This window comes from Mustela erminea, chromosome 9 (genome assembly GCF_009829155.1).
Source record: "Mustela erminea isolate mMusErm1 chromosome 9, mMusErm1.Pri, whole genome shotgun sequence".
Taxonomy (NCBI): Eukaryota; Metazoa; Chordata; class Mammalia; order Carnivora; family Mustelidae; genus Mustela; species Mustela erminea.
In genome coordinates this window covers 84852129-84867961 of record NC_045622.1, presented here as the reverse complement: position 1 = coordinate 84867961, position 15833 = coordinate 84852129, and the positions used below count along the sequence as shown (strand labels likewise).

Sequence of the window (15833 nt, the reverse complement as noted above, 5' to 3'; positions counted from 1 at the left end):
TGTAATACAATTGTTACTGTGATATATATTTTAACCTTTTATTTAACAGTGGATAGAAAACATGTTTACAAATCATTTATTTATTTTTAAAATAGGCTCTATGCCCAATACGAGGCTCAAACTCATAACCTTGAGATCAAGAGTTGTGTGCCTTACTGACTGAGCCAGCCAGGTGCCCTGTTTGCAAATCATTTAGACTAGTTATTTAAGCTTCCATTTAAGGTTTATGCAGCAGTACCTCAGATAAAAGATACTGTTAAAAATGAGAAAAAACATAATTAATGTGAGCCTCTGAGCCAACACAGATGTCAATTTCCACTGATACATTTCTTTGATACCACTGCTAAAGGTATTTGCAAAAGAATTAACTTCTACATAACGCCTTCTCTATCCCATGGACTGAATCATTTTTTGGCCATTATAAATTGAACACATCCACACCTATTAATTTTTTTTTTTTACAAACCACGTATATTGTAAAATAACTTTTGTTTTCCTTAAATAATTCTTTCTAAAAATCTGAACCTTCAGGGGCACCTGGTTTGCTCAGTCAGTTAAGCATCTAAGTCTTGGTTTCAGCTCAGATCATGAATTCAGGGTCAGCAGTATGTGAGACTGAGCCCCATGTTGGGCTCCTTGCTCAGCATAGAGTCTGCTTGATTCTCCCCTCCCTCTGACCCTGCTCCCACGTGTGCTCTCTTGCTCTCAATAAATCAATCTTTAAATATTAAAAAAATACATACACACAGACAAATACAACTTCATTTACAAAAGTAAAGCCTTCAAGTTATCATGGTTTGTTTCAAAATTTTAAAAGCACATTGAGCCAAAAATAGTCTTAATCCACATTTCAGCAAGTACAAGGTTTAACTTATCCTTCAATTTCTTTCAAGTCTTTTGGTGCAGTAACACAGAGAAGCTGACTACTCCAAACACACCACAAAAGCACCACAAATGGCTCTTTGCCTCACCTCTTTGATTTCCCCAACAAGTTTGATGGCATGGTCATATGTGGGGGGGTCTTCACTTAGCTGGACACTCAAGCAATCCCAAAAAGCTTTATGTACAATCTCCTTCACTCTCTTCTCCAAACTGGAAACAAATAGGAAAAAAATAAGCAAATAAAATATTTGAGCCTCGAATCACTTCCAAAAGCGCAAATTCTCCAAGTTGAGGGTGAGAAATTTTAAAAATAATTTGGATGAAGGAAAGATTTCCTGGATATACTTAAACCAAGCACATACCTTATTTTAAGTTTAGTGATTTATTTCAATAAATAACTCATTGGACAGAATAACTTTCAACTCATTTGACAGATGACATTGGGCCAATTAATAGCGTATAACAGTGCCATAGGCTAAAAAGCATATTGAAAAGTTCGGAGCTGTTTTAATTTTCTCAGAAAACAGCAAGTTCCTTAAGATATTTATGATTAAGCAGTTTAAGATAACAACTCGGCATATATATAGGCTGAAGTACTTTACTTCCAGAAAATATCCTATTCCTATGTGATCTGTGTGATACTTGCTTAATTAGGTACCGAACTCTTACCACTAACAATATAACATCTCATTAAAACCAGCTTTGCGCAGTGGCAGTATTGTAGCCAATGAGGTTTATCCGAGGCGCAATTATTGCTAATTAAAACCAGTCTCTGGGGATGCCTGGGTGGCTCAGTGGGTTAAGCCGCTGCCTTCAGCTCAGGTCATGATCTCAGGGTCCTGGGATCGAGTCCCGCATCGGGCTCTCTGCTCAGCGGGAAGCCTGCTTCCTCCTCTCTCTCTGCCTGCCTCTCTGCCTACTTGTGATCTCTCTCTTGTCAAATAAATAAATAAAATCTTAAAAATAAATAAATAAATAAATAATTTTTTAAAAAAATAAATAAATAAAACCAGTCTCTGGGGGCACCTGGCTGGCTTGGTCAGTAGAGCATGATCTCAGGGTTTGGAGTTTGAGCCCCATGTAGGGTGTAGAGATTACTTACAAATAAAAACTTCAAAAAAACAAAACAAAACAGAGTCTTTATATTGTGAGAGCAAAACAGGTAGTTCTTCATTATTAATGTGAAAAAGTACTATCTTTGCAGAACACAGAAGAAAGGTCTATAAAGTCATAAAAGGTTCATGTGTGCGACACCATAGCTTGGCAACCCAGCAGCCATTCCTCCTCCAATGTTTATCACGACACTTGTACAGTTATAATGGGCAATGATTTTTCTTTCTTATGACAATACATTTTAGAAGGTACACTTTTACACTCAAGAGTTTTAGATTCAATATGATGTGTGCCAGGTGCTACGGACGTAGAAAATAATGTATAGTCCTTGTCTTTGTAGATTACAATCTGGTGAAGAACGCAGTAAACCAACAATTACAGTACAATGTGGTAGTTTACAAGAAATGAATGCAACAGTACAATGAAAACACAAGATAGGGGCGCCTGGGTGGCTCAGTGGGTTAAGCTGCTGCCTTCGGCTCAGGTCATGATCTCAGGGTCCTGGGATCGTGGCCCGCATCGGGCTCTCTGCTCAGCAGGGAGCCTGCTTCCCTCTCTCTCTCTCTCTCTGCCTGCCTCTCCATCTACTTGTGATTTCTCTCTGTCAAATAAATAAATAAAATCTTTAAAAAAAAAAAAAAAAAAAAAGAAAACACAAGATAGGACAGCTAAGCCCTATGCAGTAGGGGGAAACTGACATGAAAGGTGTCCACAGATTTCCTAGACCTTTTATTTATGATCAGTGGTCCTGAGATCCATTTCCAAACACTAGTGATTCCAAGCACAGGCATACTGAGGGATTTTTTTTTTTTTAGCAACAACATACAATAGGAAAAAATACATTTGAATATGCTGACATCAAGCGGAGAAGACCTTTCCAGAACTGGGAAATGGCAGAGTTCTACTAAACAAGGTAACTCAGTAACCGCCTTACCTGTCTTCTGGTAATTCGACTGGTTTAATCCGAAAGTCTCCATTTACTACAATTTCATGGGCTAGAGCCATGTTAGTGACTCCTTTCGCTGTCTCTAGAAGTTCTTCTACTGTCACAAATCGAGGAGGACTAGCTGTAACAAAACCCAGTGTAAGAAATTTGCTTCTCTAGATTAAAATTTCCATTAATGTGAGGATAAGGCAGTGGTTCTGGTACCAGCTAATAATTTTGGTTATGCCTCTATTTATGAAAATATTCTGGCAATTTCAAACAACAGAACTTTACCTGTTTCATTTTTTTTTTTTAACCTAGAAACCTAAAAACAGAGACCACTTCCAACACTGAAAATAGCCAGTTTTTTACTTATGGCTGGTCGGTGGAAATGATTAAATTAAACTGAGACTTAGGTAAGATTTTTAAGTCAAGAAAAATTTAAATTTAATTTAAATTTTAAATTAAATTTAAATTTAAGAAAGGAGACCCCAGATCTAGGATTTCCTCATTTGTTCCCATCATCGGTTTACATTTTGTGTCACCACTAATACTGCGCGAGGAGCAAATTCCCCCAAATTAAAATTCAATCAAGTAGTTTAGCACATCAGGTGCTACTCAGAAAACTAAAGCTACTACCCTGTATGTGATACTAAAAATGTTTTGAAACCATAATTTGAAAAGCACTGACCCAGAAGATAATTAAGAAGGTATATTAATTTTCTGTAATGGGGATAAGACCTAGGCTTCAAATGAGATAAATAATGTCACTGGTTTGCACAGGGTTTAGCAATTATAAAGATCTTCTTAGGTTACTCAAAAATTATTTACCTTCCTCTTTTACCTTTTTCTTTTGCTCACCAAAAAAAAGGAACTAAATCTAAGAGCTGGTCATATGCTATCTGGTAAAAATCTTTATTTAGTCACATAAGGGGAAGTTGGGAATACTCAACAAAAAGTCTTTTCAACGTTTCCACAGGATAATAATAAAAATACTAAATAAATAAGTAAATAAATAAATCTTGCTTCATGAATATTAGCAAAATATAATATCAAAAAATCAAAGCCCAGATAAAAATTTTCAATATTACTAAGATGTCAATTTCTGCCAAATTGATCTATTCATAAAATGCAATCCCAGTAAAAACCCCAGCAAGTTTTTTGGTTGAAAAAGCCAAACCGATTCTAAAATTTACATGGAGATGCACAGGACCTACAGAAATTAAAACCACTGTGGAAAAGAATAAAATTGGAAGATTTACACTAACTGATCTCAAGAGTTACTTTAAAGCTACAACAATCAAGACAGTGTTTTTGGTATGAAGACAGATCTACAGACCCAGTGAAGAGAAGAGAGAACCCAGAAACAGACTGATACACACACACATACATACATATACATGTAGTCAATGAGGCAGGACTAGTTTAGCTAAACAGTGCTGGAACACTTGGTTCTCAGTATATATAAGAATGACCCTCAACCCTAACCTCACATGATAAGTAAAAAGGAACCCAAAATGGACCACAGACCTAAATATAAGAGCTAAAACTATAACACTCCTAGGAAAAAAGACAGGTGAAATCTTTATCTTGAATTAGAGTAAGATACAAAAAACTCAATATATTAAGAGAAAAAAATTGATAAAACAGTGCTTTACCAAAACTTAAAACTTTTATTCTGTGAAAGACTCCTACAAAGAAAATGAAAAGGCATGTCAGGTAGGACAGAATCTATGCAAAACACACATGTGATAAAGGACTTGTAGGCAGAATACAGAAAGAACTCTTATAACACAAAAACAGACGACAACTAGTAAAATATAGGCAGAAGATCTGAAGAGACATTGCTCCAAAGTAGATACACAAGTGGCAAGTAGGCCACGAAGAGCCATTCAACATCATTAATCATCAGTGTGAGATAACAGAAAATATGTACACTGGTCTCTGCCCCTGGTTCCTGGCAGAAGACTCCTAAAATCCTTCTTACTTCCTAAGTGATAAGAACACGAGGAGCATCTAGTTTTAATATTTGGTTTTTGATCCCCTCACTAACAGCAGGCTCCTAAACCCCTTGATAATTCTGAAGCGATAAGCAGAAGGAACAGGTTTTGTTCCTTCGAGGTGACTCTGAATGAGCTCGTGGACAGCTTCTGGATGGGGGCTGGTCACCACAAAGACCACGCCAGGATCAGAAGGCTGGAATTTTCAGTCCTATTCTCCAGAGAGGTTAGAAGGGCTGGAAATGGAGTTAATAATTAATCAGGCCTGCAGGAGGAAGCCTCTATAATGTCTCAATAGCAGGGCGTTCAGAGATCTCCCAGGTAGTCCAAACATCCATACTGGAAAGGGTGATGCTCCCCAACTCCACAGAGACAGAAGCTCCAGCATGGAGGAAACCCCCAGACTTCACCCTAGGTAGCTCTTCATCTAGCTGCTCATCTGTATTTACCTTAATAAACCGGTGAACCGTGTCGCCCTGAGTTCTGTGAGCCACTCTAGCAAATCAACAGAATCCATGGTGGGGTCGGCGGAATCTCCAAACTACAGCCCACTGGTCAGAAGCACAGATGACAACCTAGGCTTGTGACTGGTGGCCAAAGCAGAGGGACTGGAGGTGGGGGGCAGTATTCCTGTGGAACTAAGCCCTTCACCTGTAAGATCTGATGGTATCTGTGGGTAAACAGTGTCAGAATTCAGTTGCAGTGTAGGACACCCAGCTGGTGTGAAAATTGCTTGGTGGTGGCAGGGGAGGGGAACCCCACACATTTGGTAACTAGAAGTGATATACTCTGTGTGAGTAGTAAAAGAGACACCCAGGAGAAAAACCCAGGAGAAAGGACTGGGTTTTACCCCATGCAAGTAGAAAACTGTAGGTTTTTCCTTTTAGATTCAGGGAAATGCAATTTAAAACCACACTGAGATACCACTACACACCTACTGGAATGGCCAAAATGAAAGATGCTGATCATACCAAGTCCTGCCATAGATGAGGAGCATCTGGAACTCTCTCATACATAAACAATGGGAATGAAAAATGGTACTGTCACTTTGGAAAACTGGTTCTTGGTTTCTTATAAAGTAAAGCATACCCTGACCACATGACCCAGCAAACCCACTCCTAGGTCTTCACCCAAGAAAACTGAAAACATATGGCCATGTGAAGACCTGTACTCAAATGTTAATAGCAGCATTTTTCCTAACAATCACAACCTAGAACTAATCCAAATGTCCATCAACGGCAGAATGGATAAACAGATTGTAACCATACACCAGAATACTACCCTGCGATAACAAAGGAATAAACTAAAACATGCAAAGACACAAATGAATCCTAAAAGCATCATCTCAAGTTAACGAGTCAGATACAAAGACTATATACAGTATGATTCCATTTATTTGAAATCATAAAAAGGGCAACATTATAGTGACAGAAAGCAAGTAAGTGGTTGCCAAAGGCTGGAACTCATTATATGAGGCCAGCATTGCTCTGACACCAAAACCAGACACTACAGGAAAAGAAAATTACAGGTCAACATCCCTGATGAACATAGATGCAAAGATCCTCGACAAAATATGGCAAACCAAATTCAACAATACATTAAATGGGTCAAACGCTGTGATCAAATGGTAGGAAAGATTCACTGTCCAGGGACATGGGGATTTGGGGAGGTGATGAAAATGTTCTAGCAGCTCATTAATTGTGGCAGCAGTGACACAACTGTAAATACATTTGTCAAAACTCAAATACATACTTAAAATTCAACTTCATTATATATAAATTATACCTCAATGAAGTCGATTAAAAATTCAAAGGCACTGAGCAGGAATTTGCTATATGCATACTGATTATTAAATTTATTCAAGCTATTATTTTCTCTTTCCATTTATCAGAAAATGGAACTTCCACTGTGGCATATCAACAGCAAGCATCAGAAATTATTAAATTCCGGGGCACCTGGGTGGCTCAGTGGTTTAAGCCCCTGCCTTCAGATCAGGTCATGATCCCAAGGTCCTGGAATTGAGCCCCACATTGGGCTCTCTGCTCAGCAGGGAGCCTGCTTCCCCCCTCCCCTGCCTATCTCTCTGCCTACTTGTGATCTCTGTCAAATAAAGAAAGATCCTAAAAAAAGAATAAAAGATTTTATTTTTCTTAAGTAACAACTACACCCAATGTGGGGCTTAAACCCACAACCCCAAGATCAAGAGCCACACCAACTTAAAGAGACTCAGGATTGTCACCAAGGCTTCCAAGTTTTGTTTTAGCCTGGTTTTGCAAAAATCTTCAAATGTCTGATCATCTTAAACTTATGAAAAACAAACAAACAAACAAACAAACAGAAACACACCCAGTTTTCACAGTAAATTTGCCATTTTTCAACAATTTGGGGCATTTGGGTGATGAGAAATAGACACTGGTCTCATGAAACACAATGGACAGAGCACGTCAAGGAGAAATTCAATTCCCTCTAACCAAGACTCTTGAATGTGATCTTGAACAAGTCATTTAAACCTTCCAGGGCCAGAGGCGCCTGGCTGGTTCAGTCAGTTAAGCATCTGACTGTTGGTTTAGACTCAGGTTGTGATCCCGGGGTGGTGGGGTCAAGCCCTGCGAGGAGGCCCACACTACTGGGGAGACCACTTGGGATTCTGTCTCTCCATCTCCCTCTGCTCCTAAATCTTTAAATCTTCCAGGGCCACTATTTGCTAATATGCAAAAAGAAGACAACTGAAGGAATGTTCTATGAAAGAGGAGACTTCCAAATTATAGGTTAGTGCGTTCGCAGGGTTTTGGGCATACTTGGGACAAAACCATTTGTACCAAGTGCTGAGAACATCAGACACCAGTTTACAGGCACTGTCCAACTTAGGGGCTACTTAAAATCAAACTTATTAATGAAGGGTACCTGATCAAAAGAGATAAGAGCTACAATTCTATGATATGATCAGGATACGTTACAGATCTACACCCACAGGAATTGTTCACTGCATACTAATCACAGGGTTGACTGTTTTGTGTTTGCAAATTCTCAAATGGCAATTCACTGAGTGCAGTGAAGAAGGGTAAAGTTTATCCACAGAACATAGTGCGCTGTGTAGAAATTGCTTGTTACTTTGTCTTCCTCACTAGACAGCAAGCTCCATGAGCAAAGAGACTGTGTGGACCTGCTGGCTCACTGCTGGGTTCCTGATACACAGCATGCACTTAATAAATACTGACTGAACACAGACACACCGTAACTCAAAGTCTAGTCATGAGCTTTAAAAATGTAAGAGGGGAGGGACCGTGGCTGGCTCAGTTGGAAGAGCCTGCAGCTTGATCTCGGGGTTGTGAGTTCGAGCCCCACACTGGGTGTGGAGATTACTGAAATAAACAAACCAAAATGTAAGAATTTAGTACCATCCACTTATCTAAGGATGCCTGGGATACACTAATTAAACTCACAGGGGTGCCTGGCTGGCTCAGTCAGTAGAGCATGTGATTCTCACCTCAGGGTTGTAAATTCGAGCCCCATGTTGGATATAGGGATTATTTAAAAATAAAATCTTTAGGGGCATCTGGGTGGCACAGTCAGTTGAGTGTCTGACTCTTGGTTTCAGCTCAGGTCATGATCTCAGGATTCTGAGATCATGTCCTGTCTAGGGCTCTGTGCTCAGCGTGGGGTCTGCCTAAGACTCTCCCTCCCCCCATCTGTCCCTTGCCCACATGCACATGTGTGCCTTTTTTCTCTCTATCCCTCCAAAGATAAATAAATCTTCAAAAAAAAAATAAGAATAAAATCTTTTTTAAAAATGTTAAGAACTTAGTGTCATCCCTTTATCTAAGGAGGCCTGGGATTTACTAATTAAACTCACAAAGAACTGATTCAATAAACCAAAAAGCTAAATGGAAAATATTAACTGGAATAACAATTGATGCTTTTCATCTGAATACAGCATCTTTCACTGGCCAAAAGGTGATGAAACACCAGCACAGAAGGTGCTTTGTGAGCAGAGAAGCATATGGAAGTAGAGAATCTCAGAGGGGACATTAAGTTACAGCTGACCCACCCTTCCTCTGAGGAGCTCTGTGCTTAAGGAACACATCATTGTTAGAATCAAATCACCACTTCAGATTAGGGCCAACCAATTCTCACAAGCCAGCATTTTTTTTTTCCCAATATTCTCTATCACTACTAAAGGTTCTGCACCCAAATTCCAACGTGTGTGGGGGCAAGCAGTTGTCACACACCCGCCAGGGGTCCTACAATTCCATTCAATCCTGACACTATCTACGTGCAGGTAGCCTCGAATCCCACAGGTTAGGGGCTGGGTTCTACAAACTGCCCCAGTTCCAAGTCCACCGTGTCACCTGTGCTATAAATCAGAGGTTCCAATGACTCCCTCCTCTTGTTCGCTTAATTTGCTACAGCAGCTCACAGAACTGAAAAACGTGTCACTTAGCAGATCCTTGGTTTAGTATAAAAGGCTGGAACTCAGGAGCAGCCCCGTGAAGAGATGGGTGAGGCAAGGGGGGAGAAGCGTCCGTGCCCGGAGCACCCCACTCTCCCAGCACCAGCACGTGTTCACCAACCCAGAAGCTCCCCCAACACAGTCCTCTGGGTTTTTTTTTTAAAGATTTTATTTATTTATTTGACAGAGAGAAATCACAAGTAGATGGAGAGGCAGGCAGAGAGAGAGAGGGAAGCAGGCTCTCTGCCGAGCAGAGAGCCCGATGCGGGACCCGATCCCAGAACCCTGGGATCATGACCTGAGCCGAAGGCAGCGGCTTAAACCACTGAGCCACCCAGGCGCCCTCCTCTGGGGTTTTTAATAGAGGCTTCATTATACAGGCATGATTGATTCAATCACTAGGTCATTGGCAGGGCGCTTGGGTGGCTCAGTCGGTTAAGCGGCCAACTCTTGATTTCAGCTCAGGTCCTGATCTCAGGGTCCTAGGATCAAACCCCGGGTCTGGGTCCCTGTTCTCTCGTTGTTTGGTAGGGAATCTGCTGGAGGATTCTCTCTCCACCCCTCCCCACACATGCCCAGGCCTCCGCTTTCTTCCTCTCTTAAATCTTTAAAAAAAAAAAAAAAAAAAAATCACTGGCCATTGACAGTTGATTTAACTTCCAGACCCTCTCCCCAGTCTGCAGGTTGGGGGATGAGACTGAGTTTCAACCCTTGGGACGCCTGGGTTGAGCCGCTGGGATCCCAGCCACCTGGGATGGAGCTCCTTGCTCAGCGGGGGACCTGCTTCTCCCTCTGCCTCTGCCTGCCCATCTGCCTGCCTGTACTCGCTCTCAATCTCTCTGACAAACCAAAAAAAAAAAAAAACCTTTAAAATTAAAAAAAGAAAGTTTCAACCCTCCAATTAATCATATGACTGGGTCCCCCTAGGAACCAGCCCCCATCCTTGAGTGACCTATATGCTTTCCAGAAGTCACCTCATTAACATAACAAAAGATACCTTTCCAGCGCTCAACACTTAGGAAATTCCAAGGGAGCTCTTTGCCAGGAACTGGCCAATACCCAGAGTTTTCTTATTTTATAATTCACAACATCAGAGTTACCAACAGCAATTCTGCCCTTAAAATATTACTCTATTATAATTTGCAAGGCTAAAGATTATCTTTTTTGCTATTTACATTTTAATTTGTAGAATTCAGAAGTGATTTTACAGTTACTACAAACTCAAATGTCTACAGTTTCTTTCATATTTTATAAATTCTTTTTTTTTTTTAATATTTATTTATTTATTTATTTGACAGACAGAGTAGGCAGAGAGGCAGGCAGAGAGACAGGGGGAAGCAGGCTCCCTGCTGAACAGAGAGCCTGATGTGGGGCTGGATCCCAGGACCCTGAGATCATGACCTGAGCAGAAGGCAGAGGCTTACCCTTCTGAGCCACCCAGGCGCCCCAATATTTTATAAATATTTATTTATGCTCTAGGTGATGAGTGAGGCTTCCTGATGTGGTCCCCAGACTATAGGGTCTGAGCTTTACACAGAGGCCCATGTGCCTACCTATTATTATAAGAAGAACAAGGAAGCCAGAGCAATATTTTAGGGAACTGATTTTATATATCATTTTGGTATAGACTTCTAAACAAATTTAATGAAATCTTCCATGACTTTCTTCCTAAAAAAATGCATATGCTCACAAATGTTGATATACTTTTCTGGCTGTTCCTACGACCCCTAAAAATCTTGGGTCCCAAGATAAGTACTCTTGTCTTAAGGACATAACTACATACAGTCTCAGAGAATATAGTCTAATGTTGGCCTGACATTAATTTGGAGTCATGCCATTAGACTGACAGGATGCCAAAGCAAGGCCATCAATCAAAGAATGACTAAAGATCCATACCAATGATCCTCCTTTATCAGAAACTGTAGGTGATAAAACCATCATGTCAGCCATATACATCCCAATTACAGCAATCAGTCTGGTATCTTTAATCGCAATAGATGACATGCCAGTAGTATTAACAATTAATATTTATTGAGCATTTACTAGGTGCCAAGCATTATTCTAAACGCTTTACATGAATTCATTTAATCTTTACAACTATCCTAAGAGATAAGTGTAATTTCCTCATTTTAAAAATTAGAAAACAGGGGCACCTGGGTGGCTCAGTGGGTTAAGCCTCTGCTCACCAGGGAGCCTGCTCCCCCCACCCTCTCTGCCTGCCTCCCTACCTACTTGTGATCTCTTTCTATCAAATAAATAAATAAAATCCTTAGAAAAAAATAGATAAATAAAAGCTTTAAAAAAACATTTTTTTTTTAAATAAAAAAATGAAAATGAGAAAACAGGGATGCCTGGCTGACTCAAGTCAGTAAAGCATGGGACTCTTAATCTCAGGGTTATGAATTCAAACCCCTTGTTGCGTATAGAGATTACATAAAAATAAAATCTTAAAAAATAAACAAAAAATGAGACAACAGAAGCTTTCTAACTATACATTAGAGACCAGTATGACCAAAGTCATATTTGCTTACGGTGAGGTCTTTGTACATTTCGGTGCTAGAAGAACCTGATTTTTTTCCGCAAAAATAATTTTTTTCTGTAAGGTATAACACATGCATGACAGTCTTACCAACAGCGAGTTTCCCTGAACTTACTGGTATTTATCAAAATTTACGTGATACTAAACCACAATAAAAATGGGGCCCATAATGTTTGCTAATAAGAATATTACGTTGAGGGGCACCTGTGTGGTTAAGCATCGGTTAAGCATCTGCCTTCGGCTCAGGTCCCGATCTCAGGGTCCTGGGACTGAGCCCTGTGTTGGGCTCCCTGCCCATCTAGAAGTGAGCTTCTCCCTCTCCCTTGGTAACCTCCCCACCCCTGCTCCATGGACGCGTGCATGCGTGTGCACATGAGCTCTCCCTCTCTCTCTCTCAAATAAATAAAATCTAAAAAGGAAAAGAAAAAAAGAACACTTTGTTGAGGGGTGCCTAGCTGGACCAGTCAGTCAGTAAAGCATGCCACTCTTGTTCCCACACGGGGCGTAAACCTTAATTTAAAAAAGAAAGAAAGAAAGAAAAGAGTACTGTGTGGACTAATAAATTACCTGGGAAGGACTTTGATCATTTTAAAAGAAACACACCTGAAACCCCAAAAATGTTCATATTTCTTTCAAATATGAAGAACTACTGATCACCTTCACTTTAAAGAGATAACATCAGCACTGACATTCTTAGACTATGACACTCCCTCTTAAAACTTTCATTTTTGGATTCACTTCAAAAAGCTTAAGTATTCTTAATAAAAGACATGAGTTGGGGCGACTGCTGGGAATACTTGTGGAAATTACCACCTTTTCATCCATGAGGCCGGCTCCCTGCCAGGGATCTGAAATGACTTCACCGACCATTCAGCAAAGTGAATCCCCTCAGCCTCGTGGGAACGAAGCCCCCAGGCAATGAAGTTAGGGTGTGGTGACCTCACTCACATTCAAAACCTATTTCTTTTTTAACCTGCACAAGCACAGTCCTGGCTGGAACCTGCCTCAGACTTTTCAGACGCTTTTTTAAATTAAAGCTACAATTTGCACTCCACCCTCTTTCTCAGAGCACTTCAGAGAAAGTGGAATGCCACGGAGACCGCAGGAAGACAGGAATATTCCGGACAGGATCCTAAAATTTTAATTTCTCAAGCAACTGAAAACCCACAAGTGGGGGCGCCTGGGTGGCTCCGTAAAGCATCTGCCTTCCAGCTCAGGTCATGACTTATGGGTCCTGGGATGGGCCCGCAGGGCTCTCTGCTCAGTCTGCGACTCTCTCTCTCTCTTTCTCTTGCTCTTTGCCTCCCCACCGGGCATTTTCTCTAATAAATAAATAAAATTTTTTTAAAAACCAGAAAAAAAGAGGGGCGCCTGGGTGGCTCAGTGGGTTGGGACTCTGCTTTTGGCTCGGGTTGTGGTCTCGGGGTTCTGGGATCGAGTCCCACATCGGGCTCTCTACTCAGCAGGGAGCTTGCTTCCTCCTCTCTCTCTCACTGCCTGCCTCTCTGCCTACTTGTGATCTGTCTGTCAAATAAATAAATAAAATCTTAAAAAAAAAAAAAAAACCCAGAAAAAAAGAAAACCCACAAGTGACTAGGCTGCCGGCTGAGAAACTTGCTATTCTTAAATATTATAACTTACTAGTTATCCGCAATGTTATATTATTAGAACCCAGGTCAGGGTCACAAGTACAAGGAAGCCTAATCATAATATTATCTCAAAACATGATAATAGGGTTTCTACCCAAAGGCAAATTTGCTTACAGTGAGGTCTTTGCACTCTTTGGGTGCTGGGAGAGCCCGACTTTACTGTTTTCTGTAGAGCGGCATCAGAACCTTTGACAGCATCTTCAAGGTCTTGCTCAGAATCATTCGATTTTGATTTTCCTGCTTCATTTATATTGGGCTTGTCAGGGTTTTCGGACATTCTCAATTAAGTTTAATTCACTTTCCTAGGAAAGAAAAAAAAAAGTGAACCAAATATTCTGGCTCTGTCAACTCTGGGCAAATCATTTATTCTCCTTGGGTTTCAATTTTCTCACCTGTGAAAATGAATGGGCTTGTGAAGCTCTTACCCAGCTATCATATTGTACCTCAGTGATTAAACAGACAGCTCTAAAATGACGCTTGTGATTTACCAAATTTATGGACCTGTACCTCAGATATAGAGCGACAAGTTTGAATATTTTTGTTCCACACTCCTAAGTACCATGTCAAAAGAAAAAAGAACAGGACCTTACATTGTTGGAAGATAATACTACCAAGTGCCCGCTTCTATTTTAATCAAAGAGTGATTCAATTCGTCACTACTTTCATTCCTGAGAGCTGATAAGAAAAATCTTTGGAAACCATGCTTTTAACCTTTAACCTTTAACCTTTAACCATGCTTTTAACCTGATGAGCCGCTTCCCTCATTCTGTTGTGTGGATGACTAGAGATGACACAGAAGGCAGAATCTTACAAGGCATGTAAGAATATGCGGGGCAAATATTTTTATTAACTTCTTGTCAGTGAGCAGGAAAAGATCATAAGGAGGAAGTTGCAAACAACCACAATGTATGGGGTTGGGCGGGGTTTTAATTTTTTAAGTTGCTGGTTAGAACAGGAATAATATTTAGCACATTGGTTTGGGCCAGTTTAAAAAAAAAGGAAAAAAAAGGCCTGAAATCGTAACCTCTTTTTACTGTAGAAGTTTTGTCAAGTTTTTCCTTCCCAAGGTTTTTCCCTAGAGTTCTCTCTTCCTAAGGTGTTTCTAATTAAGGGAGAAGACAGACACAATGTTTCTGCATTCACAAAACTGCAAATAATTAGAATTTGTACCATCAGCACTTGGAGATCACAAAACATTTTCATAAATACTAATTAGTCTTTATTATACACCTAGATGGTAATTCAGGGATCAAAAGAAATGTTGACTCCTTCCAAAAGGTCTGGCAGACTCTCTTTTGCACATTAAACAGAGAAGAATCACTTGATATAATTATCTGAAATTTCAGATCCCTCCATTAAATAAAATGAAGTTACTGGAATTGACATTTTCAGGCCTGCATTTTTTTTTTCCAGGCCTGTATTATTAATATGAAAGTTGCTTTAATGCAGTTCTCCTTACCTTCTGACATCCCACTCCAGACAACCATCTCCTCTGTCCTAAATCCTATTAGGCTCTGGATATGCTCCAAACCAAAAGATAACATTGCCAGCATATTCTATGAGAAAGGACAAACACACACACTTCTAATTTTATCCTCTTCACATGCTGAGAATGAGCTCAGAAAGGATGAAGTAACTCCTACTGCGCAGTGAGGAGGAAGGCATGCTTTTCTCCAACGCTCAGTTTAGTAAACTAACCTCATCCTTTTAAGATTCAGCTCAAGTCCTACTCCTCCCAGGACACTTCCAGCAATGTCTGTACCTTTCCCTGAACTCTTGTTGGGCTAGTTACTGAACATCTGGCATGCATCCTTGCCTTAAATCCAACTCAAAATATACTTATTTAGGGGCTCCTGGGTGGCTCGGTCGTTAAGCATCTGCCTTTGGCTCAGATCCTGATGCCAGGGTCCTAGGATGGAGCCCCAAGTCCAGCTGACTCTGGCTCTGTGCTCGGCAGGAAGCCTGGTGCTCCCTCTCCCACTCCCCCTGCTTGTGTTCCCTCTCTTGCTGTGTCTCTGTCAAATAAATAAATAAAATCCTTTAAAAAATTCTATATTTTTATCTATATCTATCTATCTATCTATCTATCTATCTATCCTTATTTAAATAGGCCTAAGAGGGAAACGTGCTCACAAGGAAACAACAGACTGAAGCTTAAGTCTTGGTGGCATGAAGAAATCACTAAGGGAACAGAGCAGACGGAGACAAGAATTCTGCCTGGTGGAAGGCTGGGATAACCTTCCCGACAAAGGTGACATTTGAGCTGTTCTTTTGA

At 40.4% G+C, this 15833-nt stretch overlaps 1 protein-coding gene and 1 non-coding gene across 9 annotated transcripts in view; one reads left to right on the top strand and one right to left on the bottom strand.

Annotated features, from left to right (window-relative positions):
- Positions 1-15833, bottom strand: part of TCP11L1 (t-complex 11 like 1) — a 35637-nt gene that overhangs the window by 18432 nt on the left and 1372 nt on the right. For 5 of the 8 annotated variants that reach the window (XR_004288981.1, XR_004288982.1, XM_032356550.1 and 2 more), the window contains exons 2-4: positions 13673-13860; positions 2930-3062; positions 972-1092 (exon numbers count right to left, since the gene is read on the bottom strand). Coding sequence is in view for 6 of the 8 variants with exons in the window: in XM_032356550.1 (XP_032212441.1) it covers positions 972-1092; positions 2930-3062; positions 13673-13835 (417 nt within the window). In the remaining 2 variants the exon portion in view is untranslated. Of the gene's footprint in view, positions 1-971; positions 1093-2929; positions 3063-5369; positions 5591-13672; positions 13861-15017; positions 15115-15833 lie in introns of those variants that run through there. The other 3 variants (XM_032356553.1, XM_032356556.1, XM_032356555.1) reach the window with 3 other exon arrangements.
- LOC116600384 lies at positions 1581-1721 on the top strand. Its single transcript, XR_004289607.1, has one exon. It is a non-coding gene; the product is annotated as a U4 spliceosomal RNA (small nuclear RNA).